The sequence below is a fragment of the Crinia signifera genome, chromosome 2 (assembly GCF_055691185.1).
Source record: "Crinia signifera chromosome 2, ASM5569118v1, whole genome shotgun sequence".
Lineage (NCBI taxonomy): Eukaryota > Metazoa > Chordata > Amphibia > Anura > Myobatrachidae > Crinia > Crinia signifera.
In genome coordinates, this window is record NC_139218.1 from 72410750 (window position 1) to 72428472 (window position 17723).

At 48.0% G+C, this 17723-nt stretch overlaps 1 protein-coding gene across 1 annotated transcript in view; it reads left to right on the top strand.

The window, feature by feature from the left end:
- Positions 1–17723, top strand: part of SPAG5 (sperm associated antigen 5) — a 61979-nt gene that overhangs the window by 41811 nt on the left and 2445 nt on the right. Inside the window, exons 19-24 of the mRNA XM_083170687.1 lie at positions 6457–6540; positions 10447–11164; positions 12344–14734; positions 15936–16061; positions 16760–16892; positions 16973–17053. Coding sequence (XP_083026813.1) covers positions 6457–6540; positions 10447–11164; positions 12344–14734; positions 15936–16061; positions 16760–16892; positions 16973–17053 — 3533 coding nt within the window. The remainder of the gene's footprint in view (positions 1–6456; positions 6541–10446; positions 11165–12343; positions 14735–15935; positions 16062–16759; positions 16893–16972; positions 17054–17723) is intronic.

Sequence of the window (17723 nt, forward strand, 5' to 3'; positions counted from 1 at the left end):
CCCCCATTGTCGGGATTTTGGCTGTCGGGATTCTGAACGCCGGGATCCCGACCGCCGGGATTCAGTACTGAATCCGTTGAGATGTTTCTCTTTCACTGGTCCTGGTGACACAGCTCAACACTGGAATGTAGGAGGGTCCGAAGGAGCCAGGCACCTATCCTAAAGTTTTAGAGGGTAGGCTCCTCCCCTACTGCATCCCTGGACTCTTCAGTTCGTGTTAGGTGCCCACTGGAGTGGGTGCTATTCTAAAGGGCTGCAGGAGCAGCCGAAGAATTAGAGTAGTTAGGGGATTTTTATTATTTTATTAACTTTTACCCTAGCTAGGTAGGCACAGTGTGAGGATTCTCATAGTGAATCCTCACACTGCTTGCGCAGCAGGAGCTGACAGAAGCGCGTCCTGTCAGCTCACTGTGCACAGGGGAGACACTGTCTGGTCCCCCTGTGCAGCGCTTATAGCCTTTTCTAAAAGGCTGCCTGGGCTCCGGAGTGCCCTGAAACCGGCTCCACGCTTAGGTGGGGATCATGGGGGACAGGCGCTCCGTGATGGCGGCGGCCATTTTATGCGGAGCTTACACGCTGAGCTCCTAGATGAGAGGACAGCAGCGTTGTGACAGGCATGTTCCAAGTGATCCCCATTTGAGGGGGAGACACTGGAACTAGGAAATCCTACCTAAGGAGCGGCTTGCTGGGGGTGGTTGGCGCCAAAAGGTCACGGACCCCGCAGCAGCAGGGACCTGTGGTCTCTTCCTTCACTCTGACTTTGGCGCCTTTCAGAACGCTTGCAGCGGAGCTGAGCTGGCTTACTGATCCTGGCAGAGTGACTTGGATTTCCTGGGCATCGCTTCCCCGCAGTTGAAACCAACAGACAGATAAGTGATTGGGTGCATTGCCTCTGTATAAACGCTTGTACATTGTTTGCACTGTGTATACTGATAGATATACATTTATCACTTGCGTCATGTCTGAGCATCAGGCTGTGGTTTTGGGGGAGGGAGCCCTTAATGCACTGAGCGCGTGCAATGTTTGCACACAAAAATTTGTCCCTGAGCAGATGGCCAAGGGGGGCTTATGTATTACTTGCGCTGATGTGAGACCCATGGGCAGTGATCCCCATAGGGCAGAGCATATGGAACCTGCGTGGGCCAGGGCCCTAGGCAGGTCAGTAAACGCTTTGGTGCAGCTTTGGGACAGGCAGAGTGATGGGCTGGTAGAATCACAGAGACCTATGCCATCATCTCAGCAGTCGTCTGGCTCCTTGCCTCTTACCCAGGCAGATCCTGCACTTATCCAGGTGATGCAGGATACTGCAAAAGGGATTAACAGGTTCAGTGAAATGCTGGACAAAATGGATGATGTGGCAGGGACCCCTAGAAGGTCTTATGCCTTAACTACTGTGGTAGATGAAGAGGAAGGAGAGTATACTGACATCCCCTGGGATCAGGGTGATGATTTGGAAGAGAACTCTGCTGCTGGTATAGAGGATCTCATTATAGCTGTGAAGCAGGCTTTAAAGCTGACTGTGGAGGATAAGACTCCTGTTAAAGGTGTTTTTAAGCGACAGCGGAAGGAGGCTGTTACTTTTCCTTCAGATGAGGGGTTACAGGAATTGTTAGAAGGGGCTTGGAAAACTCCTGATAAGAGGCTTCAGATGCCTAAGCGATTCCTTAGTCTGTACCCCATGCCAGAGTCTCATGCGGAGCTCTGGGAAAAGGTCCCAGTTGTGGACGCTTCAGTGGCACGTTTGTCCAAGGCTACTGTATTACCAGTACAGGGCGGTGCAGCTTTTAAAGATTCTGTGGATAAAAAGCTGGAGGGAAACCTCAAGGCTATCTTTGAAGGGGTGGGGTTTACCTTACGACCCCTTATTGCTTCAGCCTGGGTTTCTAAGGCCATGATAGAGTGGGCTGGTGAATTATGCACCATGCTGCAGGCTGACCCGGGTGCATTACTGCTGGCAGAAAAGATTAAGGCAGCAGCAGAATATGCAGTTGAAGCAGAGGAGGAAGCTATTAAAATGGCAACCAGAGTGTCCACAGTCTCCATTAATGCCAGGAGAGTGCTTTGGCTAAAAGCCTGGGAAGCAGACAATGAGTCCAAGAAGGCTCTGGAAACATTAGCCTTCAAAGGAAAGGTACTCTTTGGTACCGAATTAGAGGAGATTATAAAACAGGCCACAGGCGGCAAAAGTACATTCCTGCCGGCCTCCTCAGCAAAGCAGACGTCCAGATTTTCTGCTTTTAAGCCGTCCTTTCGGCCCTCCCCTAGAGGTGGTGCGTCCTTTCGAGGACAGTCTTTCAGGGGAAGGTTTCAGCCCTCTAGAGGCAAGACACAAAAGTCAAAATTTGGCTCTTTTCACAAGAAGCCTGCCAATAAAGGAGAGGATAAACTCTCTGCATGACTGTCAGGGGCTTTGCCCGACAGTGACAAAAGTGGGCGGGCGTCTCACGATCTTCAGGGACGCTTGGGCTTCTCTAGACCAGGATGCCTGGGTGTTAGTCATCATAACACAGGGTTACAAAATCCCTTTCAGAGGGCCACCTCCGAAGAGGTTCATTCCCACATCCTTACCAAAGGAGGCACGGCTGCGTACAGCTCTTGTGAGAGCAGCGCACTCCCTTTTGGAAAAAGGGGTGGTGACACTAGTCCCCAAGACAGAGTGGAAGAAAGGCTTTTACTCCACGCTGTTCCTGGTGCCCAAACCAGACGGGTCTTTCAGACCAATACTAAATTTGAAGTCTCTAAATGTTCATTTATGGGTAGACCATTTCAAAATGGAGTCTCTACGGTCAGTACTCCTGAGTCTGGACCAGGGAGAATTTTTGGCGTCCATGGATGTCCAGGACGCATATTTGCACGTTCCTATACACCCGGAACATCAGACCTTGTTGAGGTTTGCCATAGGAGACCTGCATTTACAATTCCGGGCGTTACCCTTTGGGCTAGCAACCGCGCCAAGGGTATTCACAAAAATAATGTCAGTAATGGCGGCGGTGCTGAGGCTCAGGGGAATCACAGTAATATCCTATTTGGACGATCTCCTGTTCAAAGCAGAGTCAGCAGCCATGCTGCAGAGTCACTTGGCAGAGGCCATCAGTTTTTTGCAGGCTCACGGCTGGATTTTAAATTTGCAAAAATCTCAGTTGGTACCGTCACAAAGGCTCCAATTCTTGGGAGTCATACTGGACACCCATCTTCATCGGGTATTCCTCCCGGAGGTAAAGGCCAGGGATCTGGTCACCCTAGTCCAGGAGATTCTCAGGGCTCAGAGCATTTCAGTATGGAGGTGCCTCAAGCTCCTGGGGAAGATGGTGGCGTCATTCGAGACGCTTCAATTTGCCAGGTTCCACTCTCGGAGGTTCCAATGGAACATCTTGTCAGCTTGGTCAGGAAACACTTTGACCATGAAATCCGAGATGATAGTGCTGTCTTCGGACACCCGAGAATCTTTGAAATGGTGGACAGAAGTAGATTCCCTTCAGTGGGGTCGGTCATTACAGACCTGGGACTGGTTGATAGTAACTACCGACGCCAGTCTCAGGGGCTGGGGGGCAATAGTCCTGGATCTCAGGCTTCAGGGCCTGTGGACGGCAGAGGAATCAGCGTTACCAATCAACATCTTGGAGCTGAGAGCTGTCTGGAAAGTCATTTCCTTGGCGGGAGACAGGTTACAGAACCTCCCTTTGAGGATTCAGACCGACAATGCCACAGCTGTGGCGTATCTGAATCACCAGGGAGGTACACGCAGCAGATTGGCCATGTGGGAGGTATCCAGAATCTTCCTATGGGCGGAACAGAATGTTCCAGCTGTATCGGCTATATTCATCCCAGGAATAGAGAATATAGAAGCCGACTTCCTGAGCAGGGAGGAGCTCAAGGAAGGGGAATGGAGCTTACACCCTCAGGTGTTTCACCAAATCACTTCGATGTGGGGAACTCCGGATGTGGACCTGATGGCATCCAGGATCAACCGTCAAGTGCCCAGGTTCTATGCCAGAACAAGGGATCCACTAGCGGAGGCAGTGGATGCCATGACTATTCACTGGCAGGGAGATCTCCTTTATGCATTCCCACCAGTACCAATGTTACCGAGACTTCTGAAGAAAATACAGGGGCAGAAGGTTCCAGTGATCTTAGTGGCCCCAGATTGGCCAAGGAGATCCTGGTACTCGAGGCTTCAGAGGTTGTCTGTGGACTCATGGCGTCTACCTCTGAGACCAGACCTTCTAAGACAAGGCCCTTTCAATCACCTGGATTCAGATCGATTGATTTTGACGGCCTGGCTATTGAAACCACCATTTTGAAAAGAAAAGGGTTTTCTGAGGCAGTAGTACAGACTATGATAAAAGCCAGAAAAGCTGTATCTTCGGCAAATTATTATAGAGTCTGGAAGACTTACATTCGATGGTGTGAGAGAAGAAAGGCTCATACATCTCATTTTAAGCTATCAAGAATGATGGAATTCTTACAAGATGGTTTTTCATCGGGCCTAAGCCTTCAGTCACTGAAGGTGCAGATTTCGGCCTTGTCCATCTATTTCCAGAAAAAGATAGCCATTTTGCCGGAAATTCAAACCTTTTTACAAGGAGTATCCAGGTTGAAACCTCCATACAAGCAACCAGTAGCACCTTGGGATCTATCACTGGTTTTGGAATGCCTTCAAAAGGCACCTTTTGAACCTTTAAGGTCGGCTGACTTTAAGTTTCTTACGTGGAAGCTAGTGTTTTTGTTAGCAGTAGCATCTGCTAAAAGAGTTTCAGAATTGGGAGCTTTGTCATGTAAATCTCCTTTCTTAATTTTTCATGATGACAGGGCTGTTTTAAGAACAGTGCCTCAGTTTTTACCGAAGGTGGTATCTACCTTCCATTTAAATCAGGAGATAGTTCTACCTGTGTTTCAACCCCCAGAGGGTTCTAAGAAAAGGGACAAGTTGAGAACTTTGGATGTTGTGCGTGCCTTACGCATATATGTGGACAGAGTGAAGAGTGTCAGGAAGACTGACACATTGTTGGTATTGTATGACGTACACAAGATTGTTTGGCCTGCATCTAAGCAGACTATTGCTAGGTGGTTGCGGTCTGTGATAGCCTTTGCATACACCAAAGTGGGTAGACCAGTACCGGCCAAAATAAATGCGCATACCACCAGGTCAGTTGCCACCTCTTGGGCGGTTCGACATGGGGCCACAGCTGAGCAGGTTTGCAGAGCTGCCACTTGGTCATCTGTTCACACATTTGCCAAATTCTATAGATTCCATGAGTTCGCGTCGGAGGACGCATCATTCGGGCGAGCAGTGCTGAGAGCTGCAGACCTGAGCGTACCCTCCCAAAGGACCGGCTCTGGAACGTCCCAGTGTTGAGCTGTGTCACCAGGACCATTGAAAGAGAAAAAGGGATTTTTGTAAGAACTTACCGTTCGAATCCCTTTCTCTGATATGGTCCTGGTGACACAGCGATCCCTCCCTTACGCTCAGTAAGTATGCCAGAAGTTTCATGATGTTCATGTTAAATTGGTTAAAAGTTAACAGTTTTCTGTTATAAAATGTGCATATAATATGTGCAGGCGTTTGTACTGAGTTAATGTATTCCAGTGGCTTTGAAAGATGAACTGAAGAGTCCAGGGATGCAGTAGGGGAGGAGCCTACCCTCTAAAACTTTAGGATAGGTGCCTGGCTCCTTCGGACCCTCCTACATTCCAGTGTTGAGCTGTGTCACCAGGACCATATCAGAGAAAGGGATTCGAACGGTAAGTTCTTACAAAAATCCCTTTTTTGTGCAGCCATCAATGCAAAATTCAATGGTAAGGGGCTGGGCACTGCAAGTCTGAGTATACCCACGGGAAGGAGCTGCTCTGTGGACCTGTGTCTTCCAACTGAATGTATAAGAAAATGGGATTTTTAGGCATCCATTTGGGTTAGCCTTTTTATTCTTTTTAAGATATATACTTGGGATGGACAGCTGATGTCAGCACCCACCCCAAATTCGGAGTTCGGTCCAGGCTGACTTTTCATTCAGAACGGCAGAAACATAATTTGACTGTCAGCAACCATCAAATGATTTTTCTGCCAAGATGGCGGCATGCAAGGGGATGTGTTGGCGCACCGATCACCTTGCAGGCTAGCGAAGGGATTGGGGGCTCAGCTGGGCAGCGTTGAACTATTAGCTAGGCTGCGATTGCACACAGCCTAGCAAACTGGTCTGAACCAGGCCCTTTGTTTGTCATGTCACTGACAAGCTATGGGTGGTTGTACTGTAACTTGTATGATACTCCAATGGCTGAAGTGGTATTTCCAGTAAGCCCAGGCTATATATAGAAGGATGTGTGTGTTGTATATAAGCAATAATGGAAACTGCATGCACTTTTCAGCTATTTGGATCATTTGTTGCTACTACGTAACATTTGTATGATGAGGTGGCAATTTTATATAACTTTTTATTTTTTTATGTTTGGAACACTTAGCTTCTGAAGACCAAACAGGGGTGAGCATTCGGAGTAAAACAAGTGCCTTTACTGTAGTACTTCCCGTGGTCCCACAATCTGCAGGTATGTCCTGAAAGACTAAAACAATGTTACGTACCATTTAGGTTCATCTTGTTCTAACTTCAGTGACCTAGTCCAGTGCTTCCTAAACGTTCATAAATATCATGGGATGACAGGTGGGTTTCTAGTAGAGTTGCAACTTCTCAATAACCTTCCCTAGAAAAGGAAGGGTTGAACTGGTCTGTAATTGTTCATGTAATCTGGGTCTAAATTAGGGTTTTTGAAAACTGTTTTTACAATTGCTTCCTTTAGTTGTTCAGGAAAAATGCCTGTCTGCAAAGAACAATGAACTATGTTTGCAAATACAGGTCCAATAATGTCCATACACCCTGTTAGAAGCTTGGTTGAGGCAATGCAGAGATCTGTCACAATCTATTCACTTAGATCATGTATCCTCTGCTTTCATTGGATTCACCAAGCAATACATTAGTGTATACTTACAAAGCGAAGGGTTTTGAAATATGTCATTTGTTCTTTTTTTGGGGTTGACCTGCTCTCTAAAGCACACTAATATGTGCCAAACATATTGGGCTTTTTATTATTATTTTATTATTGATATTAGTGTCACTTTAAATTGAGGTAAAACCCGCTGAGAAGTTACATGTTTGCCCTTGATCTTGAAGAATCTCTGTCACCCTCAATATATAAATATGTCTTATGTCTGACTTCTTTAGCCAAAGTCCTTATTGCTAGGAAGTGGTTTGATGTTTCATACCCAAACATTTATAATTGGAGAGCCCTCGTAAATGAGGTTTCAGGACATGCGAGATTTACCTATAGGTCCAGAGGTTCGCTCACTCCTTTCCTGAACATATGGAGTAGATGGACCTCCTCTAGATTTGCCTCAGCCGTTGACATACACCAAAACCTAACTAACCATTAACACTTAAATTAGCTCTACTTCCCAATGTACTAAGGCCCCCATACACTAGGGCGACTTGTCCTTAGGACAAGTCGCCCCTGAGCTTCCCCGGCTGCTCCCCGGGGGAGCTTGATTAGATTGGCACTTGATGTGCCATTTTTTACATGTGATAAATCGTCTCGATTTACAGTCGCTACAGAGCAGGGCTGCTGGTGGGAGCAGGGGGGGCTGGGGACGCTGCGGGGGACACAGGCGGCATAGAGCCGGGCAGAGGGAGCCGGGAGCTGTCAGTGCTAGAAAAAAAAGTCTATACAATGAATGGGCAGCCTGTGATTGGCTGAGCGCTCTCTCAGCCAATTGCTGACTGGCTGAGAGAGCGCTCAGCCAATCACAGGCCGCCCATTCATTGTATGGGCTTTTTTTTTTATTCAGTGCTGACAGCTCCCGGCTCCCCCTGCCCGGCTCTATGCCGCCTGTGTCCCCCGCAGTGTCCCCAGCCCCCCCTGCTCCCTCCACCGCCGCGCCGCCCCACTAGGTCCCAAGTCGGGTGGTCGGATGTGCAGCAGGTCCGACCACCCAACGCAGATCCAATGCGCACGGGACCGCGCATCGGATCTGAGGGGACATCAAAACTAGCTGATTTTGGTCCGATTTCGGCCAGATCCGACTGATCTGGCCGAAATCTGACCAAAATCGGCTAGTGTATGGGGGCCTCTACACAATATAGAGTTGCAATATGCCTGCTTATTTCATTTTATGCACATGTTTTGAGCAGCCCATACACGCTGCGATGCCGGGCTGTGCGTTCTGTGCTTTTAGGTGCACATACTTTTTGTACTTCGTTCTCATCACATCGCATTGCATGCACAGGCAATGCAATGTGATGTGATCCGTGCTATTTAAGCCCACAACGCACGCCCGCATCGGGGCGTGTATGGGCAGCTTTAGACCTGGTGATGTATGAACAATAGGTACCTCTAATTTTTCTTTAAAGGGGGGGGGGGGGGGGGGGCGTTTCAAGGGGTTAGTTGTTGAAAATTGGGAAAATGTATAATGTGTATATCTATATGCATAGCATAGTATGTACAATTTGTATTCCATCTATACGCTCCACTGTTATTGGCAAACTTATCTGTTTATTGTTATTGACAATTACAACTTATCACTGTAATACTCTTGTGATGTACAACTGTGCTCAATTAACTTTTATGTAATAAAAATCACACAATTAAAAAAAAAAAAAAACCCAAGCTGAGAAGTGGTGATCTATACCATAGGTGCCGATATATGTTTTTGCTGGTGGGTGCTCAAGCCAAAAATATAGGGGAGTGGTTAAATGGAGAAGGGGCGTGGCCACAAAATAATACCAATTGTCAGGGGGACATGGGCGGGTGAGCTGCTTCTGAACTACTCAGTGACATTGTACACTATTCCCGGCATACGGTTTCCCAGGCGGCGGGTCCACCTATGTGAATGCTGCATCCGCAAATTAGCAAGTTAATACGGCAGCGGGACTCGGGCCCTTGAGCAATCGCAGAATTTGTGCCTATGATCTATACCCTTGCCTTCTAAACTCCCTTTCCACCTTGGAGTGGGCTCAGGTTTCTCATTTTAATAGTGTTGTCAAAAAAGTACAGATCAGGGGCGTGGCCTGGCAGCCATAGCGAGCGGACGTGTGCGGTGTGAGCTCCGTCCAGACTGAACCCCATCGCCTGCTAATACCTGCTTCCCCCTCCTAATACCCTTCCCTCAGCGACACCCTCGACCCCCATACCCTCTGCAGAGTACCTAGAGACCGGTTGCGGAGCCGGGGAGGGCCTCCTGCCTTCCCGCGGGTTGCGGCCTGGTCCTCTTCACAAAGCCGGGACCTCGATTTCGGGGCGGGCGACGGAGGTGTGCGGACGCACATCCCCAGAACAATCCGGAAGCGCGTGAGGTGGCGGAGGGGAGAGGATTGACCCACAAGCCTGCCACTAGACCCAGGGACCGGAGAATCGGCACGGAGGGGTGCTCGTGACCCGGAGGACGCGGCCGCCATCACTGCAGGCTGGAAGAGGCCCTGTCACGAGGTGAGGTGGGGCGCTGCTAGGGTATCGCGGCAGCCCCTATCCCCAGCCTTGCAGGGCTGACTAGCCTGGCCTGAGCCCATCATACCCAGGCAGTGTAAGAGATCCATCCCCACAGGAGATCTTAATAACCAGCGCACCCCCTGCTACTCCCCCCCATTACAGGGCAGACTCTCTGCCAGAACGGGATACAGCATCCCTTCCTAAGCACCCTGAGGGCAACAAGGGGAATACCACACCTCCAAATCTCCCCCCAGCTGCACTGGGCCTGAAGTATAAGGCAGGGAGCAGGGTGAAACTCATCCCTCACCACTAACACCAGGGCAGCAAAACGACAGCTCATCCATCAGAGACAGGGCCAGTGTTTATTAGAATTTGGGAGCTCCCCCCCTCACCACTCCCTACCTGGAAAACAACACTCCCTTGCCTTTGTTCTGCCTTGCTGCTGGACAGCATTAACCCAAACTAGCTGGATAAGCCCAGCTCACCCCAGAATCTGTGAAAGCTGGAAATCACCCTCCCTAGCTGCTCACACTCCCCTACCCTACAGACCTCAGAGTGAGCGTCCTGAGTGACTTCCAAACCACTGCACAGCAGCAGCCTCAGATGTGAGAACCCCAACTACCTGCTGCCACTCACTCACACTAACAAGCCCGAGGTTAATATGACCCAGCGTTAACGTTAACCTACCTCCCCCACCGGTGCCACTCTTTCAGAGACCAACGTATCCATCACGAGTGCTTCCTCTCCTTATCATGCCCCCCAAGAGGGTTAAAAACGTGGTCCCCTCCAAAATCCCCCTCCCTCCCAAGACATCTCCCCCTCTCTCTACGGTCCAGCATAGCCCCCCCACCCAGGCCTCCCACTCCCGGGATGCGCCGAGTGAGATAACAGCAACAGCAGGGCTAACTGGCGTAGATATGGACTCAGATGCTCCTGTGACTATGAGGTCCCTATGCCAGGTCTTTTCTGCATTCCAAGCAGAGATGACCAAGGACCTGAAGTCGACTATCCGCGAGGTCAAGACTGAACTAGTAGCCATAGGAGACAGAACCGACCACCTGGAGCGTAGAATGGATGAGATTGTAGCGTCACACAACGACCTGATAACCTCCTATGATTGCCAGCAACGAGATATCGACCAATTTAAATCCAAGATGGCGGACCTGGAGGACAGGTCCAGACGCAATAACATAAAAATCAGAGGCATTCCCGATTCGGTAGCTAACGCTGAACTGGAAGACTATGCCATCGTCCTGTTCCGCAAACTACTCCCCTCAGCAGACCCCAAAGACCTCCTGATAGACCGTATACATCGCCTTCCGAGACCCAAGACAGTCTCTTCTGACCTGCCGAGAGATACGCTCCTTCGGGTGCACTTCTTCACCGTCAAGGAACGCATCCTGAAGGCGGCCCGTGAGTCCAAGAACTCGGACACTCTAGGCGGCCTGCAGATCTTTCAGGACTTTTCCCCAGCCACTATAGCCAACAGAAGAGCTTTTGCCCCCATCACCGCAGCACTCCGAAACCACGAAATCCGGTACCGGTGGGGATTCCCGGTCAAACTCATCGTATACTATGAGGACTCCACCTATGTCATCTCCTCTTTGGACGCTGGGGTTAAACTTCTGATGGACTGGGATATCTCGGTTACCGGTTCTCAGGAGTCAAGACGCCCACAAGCCCTACATCAGGACTGGTCCACTACCTGAGAATCCTTCATGGGCCTAGAAGATTGTATTACCCTGTTCGCGAACCTGTTGCCCAGGCTCCTGTGCTCTCCTCCACCGGGACGAGAGCTTCATGTTAAGTATCATCTTTCACTGTTTCTTTTTTTGTAATATGCAGGATGCTGGTCAACTGGGACTTTATATTAAAAATTATGGTTCTCTTTAGCAATAAGCTAGGTTTAGTTCTCACACATAGCTGTGTTTCCTAAGTTACTATGTTTATGTACCTCGTTATAGTTCCATATATGTTCATATGTGAGTGGCGGCTCCCCGTTGTGCGAGCCAGGCCACCACCCGACATTGCACATACTACTGCAAGACCCCTTCCCCCCGCCCCTGCAGTAGTCATGCAGGTCCAATATTCTGGACCTTTTTGTTTTACCTTTGCCTGTTCTTTTCCCTCTCACCCCCCCCTACCCTCTACACGCCTACATCCCGCCCTCCGGGCTCTTCACGGACAATTCGGACGCTAACCACTGGGGCAAGGCCCCTCCCCTACTGAGACATAGGTTCCTACCGCAACCCCCCTTCATATACAATGCCTAATTTCCTGTCTATGAACGTAAAAGGGCTGAACTCCCCTAACAAAAGACTAATGGCCCTGTCCTACTTTCATAAACAAAAGGCCGATGTGGTGGCTGTTCAGGAGACGCACTTCAGCTCCTCCAACCCCCCAGTATTCAGAGACGCAAACTACCCTACAGCCTACTACGCTAATGGCCCCACTAAACGCAATGGGGTTGCCATACTATTTGGCAAACATACTACTTTTGTATTACAGTCACAGACTCAGGACAAGAGTGGTAGATATATTATATTGTCTGGCCTATTAGATGATACACTGACCACCATCGTATGCTTATATGCACCAAACTATAATCAAATCCCCTTTCTGCGCAAACTATTTCTTCTAATACAAAAATCCGCAAAGGGCCCTGTGATTCTTCTGGGTGACTTTAACCTAGCCCTTGATCCAAAACTAGATAAATCACGTGTACCCTCTACCCCTTCCTCGCAGTCATCAGGCCCGTCCCTAGCTTTTCGCAACCTCCTTTTGGAGTTTGACCTCTATGATATATATGGAGAACTAACTACCCCTCCGGCCGCGAATACACTTTCTACTCCCCAGTCCACAATTCATATTCCAGGATAGATTATATACTATGCGACAAATGGACCCTACAACACACGAAAGATGTGGACATTTTGCCCATCACATGGTCAGATCATGCCCCGGTCACATGGTCTTGGAACACTCACTCCCCCAAAAACCCCTCGAGACCCTGGAGGCTTTTCCCCCATCTACTTAAAGACCCCACCTCTAGATCTACTATACTAACTTCCATAAACGCTTACCTTGCTACCAACTCCCCTCATGACACCTCCATCACAAACCACTGGTGCGCTCTAAAGGCAGTGACCAGGGGAGCCGCAATCCAAGCAGGCGCCTTCCTCAAACGAAGGTCTGCTAAGTCCCAAATGGAACTAGAAGCCAGACTGGGTGTCCTCGAAACACAGAATAAAACCACCCCATCCAGAGCCCTCAAAAAAGAGATATCAGGTATACGCAGCCAGATCCAGAAACTCCTTCTTGCCCGCACCCAACTGGCACTGAATAGAATGCGACACAAATTTTATTTGTTTAGTAATAGATCAGGCAGAATGTTAGCTCGAAAACTGAGGGCCCAACAAGCCAGAAACAAAATTAAGCACATTATAACTCCCTCCAAAACCAAGGTCATTAACCCTAAGGATATAGCGAACCAATTCGCCCAATACTATTCCAAATTATACAATTTGTCCTCCGACCCCTCTACCCCCCAGCCCTCTCCAGACTCGATATCTGCATTTCTCGACAAGGTACAATTCCCATCCCTCACCCCAGAACAATTAGCAGCCCTTAATGCCCCCTGGTCACAACTGGAAATACAAACAGCTATCAAATCCCTACCTCGCAACAAAGCCCCAGGTCCGGACGGATTCATATCTGATTTCTACATCACATTTAAAGACTTAGTAGCCCCATTACTGACGGACCTCTTTAATGAACTATCCACGCTGGGGTCTGCCCCACCAGAACTACTTGAAGCCCGCATAGTGACTATCCCCAAGCCGGGGAAAGACCCATCCCTATGCCAAAATTACCGCCCCATAGCATTGCTAAATTGCGACATTAAATTGTTTGCTAAAGTGATGGCCCTACCTATCAACCAGGTATTGCCGTTGCTGGTGCACCCTGACCAGACCGGGTTTGTCCCGGGAAGACAGGCCTCCGACAACACCAGACGAGTGTTCGACCTTATCGACTCCCTGTCTGGTGAGCAGGACCTCCTCTTACTATCTTTAGACGCAGAAAAAGCGTTCGACAGACTGAACTGGCGCTACATGCAGGAGGTACTCTGTCGATTTGGCTTCAGAGATCGCATCCTCACATCTATAATGACACTCTACAGCTCCCCTTCGGCCCGGGTGCTCAGCAACGGCTTCCTCTCAGATACCTTCAATATCACTAATGGCACTAGGCAGGGCTGCCCTCTTTCACCGCTTATCTTTGTTCTATCAATCGAACCTCTAGCCTTTACCATACGCAATAACAACAAGATAGGCGGTTTAAAGATTGGCCAGAGCCAACATAAACTGAGTCTCTTTGCGGATGATGTTCTGCTTTTCATAACCAACCCTATTACAACTCTCCCTTACCTCCATAATATTTTAGACGCATATAGTTTGGCCTCATATTACAAATTAAACACTACCAAAACAGACGCACTCCCGATCAACCTCGCCTCTTCCATCCCCCACCTAAAGTCACTATACCAATACAACTGGCAAAAAGAATCAATAAAATATCTCGGGATTAATATCCCCTCCACCACATCTAAGGTCTTTGACATTAACCTTACCCCCCTACTTTCTGCCCTAACTGCCCTATCCAATTCCTGGACTGCATTCGATATTTCCTGGATGGGCCGTATGGCTGCTTTTAAGATGTCCCTCCTCCCAAAATTGATGTATCTGTTTCGAACTATCCCCTACGACTTCCCTCAGAGGCCCCTCCGGCTAGGCTCATCTATTCTGACGAAATATGTGTGGGCCTCCAAGCCCCCAAAGATCGCTCGCGCCAAAATGTGTTTACCCAGAGCATTCGGAGGACTAGATCTCCCGGATTTGTTCTTATATCACTGGGCATCCCTCCTGGCCCCAATTAAAAACTACTCCACATCTGACTCCCCCCACGAGCTGGGTTGCTATCGAGCAAGCCCTCTCCCTCGCATACCCCTGGCCGACCTATTTAGAATACCGCGTCATCTTAGACCGTCCCAGCCTCAACTTCTCCCATCCACCAAAGCAGCCCTACGAGGCCTGGGACCAATTACTAGCCACTTTAACTACCACGACTACAACTTGCCCAATATCTCCATAACGACTGTAGCTAAACTCATCCCAAACCTAAACTTAAACTCCTGGAAAGCCCGGGGCATTACCACCCTAAGCGATATCATGGACTCACACTCCCTCCAATCCTTCGCTTCCCTACAGTATAGTTTCCTGATCCCTGCTTCGGAATATCTACACTACACACAAATTGCTCACTGGTGGAGAACCAACATAGCGACTCTACCCCCACCACAGCCCTCCCTCCAAACTATATTCTCCAGACCTTTCACAGCACACACTAAACGTGACATCTCTTTCTGGTACAAGACCCTGATAACCCCCTCTGCTTTCTCGAAAACCTCTGCGCATATGAAATGGGAGGCTGACCTGAGTAGAACGTTTACCCCCGCACAATGGCGCCAAATCTTCCTCACCTCTTATGATATGTCCAACTGCTTGAACCACAGAGATGCACATCAAGCTCATAAATAGAATCTACATGACTCCTGAGCGTCTGCACACATTCCTGGCCATCATCCTCCAACAAATGTTGGAGGCTGTGTGGTCAAGTGGGGGACATATTCCATATCTTTTGGTCCTGCCCCCTAATTCTTAAATATTGGACAGAAGTATTTGATCTAATCTCCTCAGTACTCAAGATCAAAGTCATCCCAGACCCAGCCCTGGCCCTGCTCCATGTCTACCCCCAAGAGATCCCCCCCGTGAAGAGACCAGTCATGGGCCACATACTAATCGCTGCAAGGGCCAACCTAGCTCAGCAGTGGAAACAGGCCACCCCCCCATCCTTATTACAGGTCATTATGAAGATGAACCACCATTTCTTGATGGAGACTGGCTCGATTTCTCCCACCCCCCCACCCTCGCCTTCCTCCCACCGCTGGCTATTATGGCACACATATGTATCTGAGGTGAGGGAGCCCAGTTCTTCCCCTGCACATCCGCATCAGACCCCCGCCAGTTCAGTCTAAATGAGACCGCGGAGGCCAATGGAGCTGTTGACGCTCCAACCATTCCCCTACGCAAGTAATAACGGTATTGAGTCTGGCAATGCTGGTTCAGCCACTCTGCTGTTTTGTTGCTATACGATTATGTTAGATTTTTTTTTTTTTTTTCTTATATTGTATTGTTCGCTCTGCGTAGCGAATTGTCCGATTTATTATGTGCCCTATTCCCCCCCCCCCCCCCCCTGACAATGCCTCCCTTTTCTTCCTTTTGTACCCCATATACTGATTATACCTTAATAAAAATTTTATTGATGTTAAAAAAAAAAAAGTACAGATCATTTGGGGTCTATGAAACCTAAACATGGTTTTAATGCATGAAATTTGTCCCCGTCTCCAGATACTCCTCAGGTGAACTTGGAAGATTTATACATGAGTTGAGCAATATTGTTAAAGAAGTCATCACCACCTCGTCAGGTGCTATAGATGCAAAACATAAAGTCATTGAAGAGTTTAAGAAAGAAAGGTGAGTGTTCACCAATTACTAACCTGGAATAGTAGAATGACCACAAAAATAGCTGAAATATATCCCCAAGGTAAAATGACATGTACTCTATACACAATGGTTTTTTTTTCCCCACACAATGGAAAGTTGTCAAATGATCTTATATTACTTTTTAAATGTGGTGCAACAATTCACGTGGTGCAGGCTTGTTACAAATTTACAATTATTAACACACACTACTTTTCCTATAATCTTTTGTAGGAAACAGGACCGTAGGAATTTTACAGAGTCCGTTATGATTTCGGGTTCTAGTTCCAAATCTGCACTAAAGGAGTGATGTGCCATTGCCACAGTGTTTTAGCAGTGGCACCAGAATTCACACTCTTCGGGGGGCTGAAATCATCCCCATTTTGCACACAAATGTTCAGGGCCCTATAAGGCCGCGAACACTTTTGTGCGAATCTCATCCACTGTTAAGTGTGGTCGCTTCCGCAATGACTCACACCCACGGGTTCATTGCACTTAATTGGACAGACCCCTTTGTCCTCCACTTCTGTATCCCACACTGCTGGGAGCTCGGTTCTTAAGTGCAAACAAGAGTAAGGTGCTTTGCAGAAACCTGCATCTAATAGCATAATAGTTAGGTCTGAGATTCCTGTTAGCTTTTTTATACAACATATCATTATTTGATATTTAATTATTTTTTCCATTTATCAAAGCTCCTCTATGAAGAAAGAACTACAAAATGAAAAATTGCAACATACATCTGACATACTTGACCTGCAGGAAGAGCTTGACAAGCTGAGAAGAAGAAATTGCATCTTGGATGAGAAAGTGAATAGCAAAGAAAAGGTGACCATGTAGAGCCATCCCTCCTTCATATTTAATGTCATTGATGTACTAGACACTTATACTCTTGTCTTTCTTTACAGTGCATCACCCAGCTTCAGGAGGTCATAAATGAACAGGAACAGAAGATATTGCAGCAATTTAGTAAGGCGAAAGCGAGTGAGGTAAAGAGCTGTAACTGAGAACCTGCTCATTTCATATACTCGTTATGACTAGTCTGTTATAGCAAATACAGCACTTAGCATAATAAACTCACCTTAATATACAAATGATCAAATAAATAATGGGGTTTTAGTTCATGAATTGATCAATGCATTTAAGCTTGCAGCCCATCGCCAAGGGACCCCATCTCACTGCAAGTCCTACACTAACAACTGGTTTTCTTAGGAACCTGGCCACTGCTTACACATCCTAGCTAAATGAACATGTGTTTAGTCTGTTACAGCACAGATTTTCCTCTCCCTCAGGGTGACAGTGTAGTGTAAGGAATTGCTTATGACATGGGCAGATCTAAAATGGCAATGAGGCTGGAAGTCAGGGTTTTAGTTATCAATGGGGTTCCCTATGGCTGGCTTGAGTTTGTAAAGCCACAGTGAAGCAGTCTGAAAAGGCTCTGTTGCTATTGCTTCCCTTTTCTATGATTGTGTCCATTAGGGAATCAAACCCCCTCGCCTCTACCTATTTCTTTATCCACCAAGACCTAATATACTGTATATGGGAGTGTTTCAGGCCTGTGCGGTTTGCTCCAGTAGTTTTAGTCTCAGAAGGCCTGCTAACTGGCAGTCTCTTTATAGCAGTTTACATCACAAGCTTTTTTCTTTTAAACACAGAACT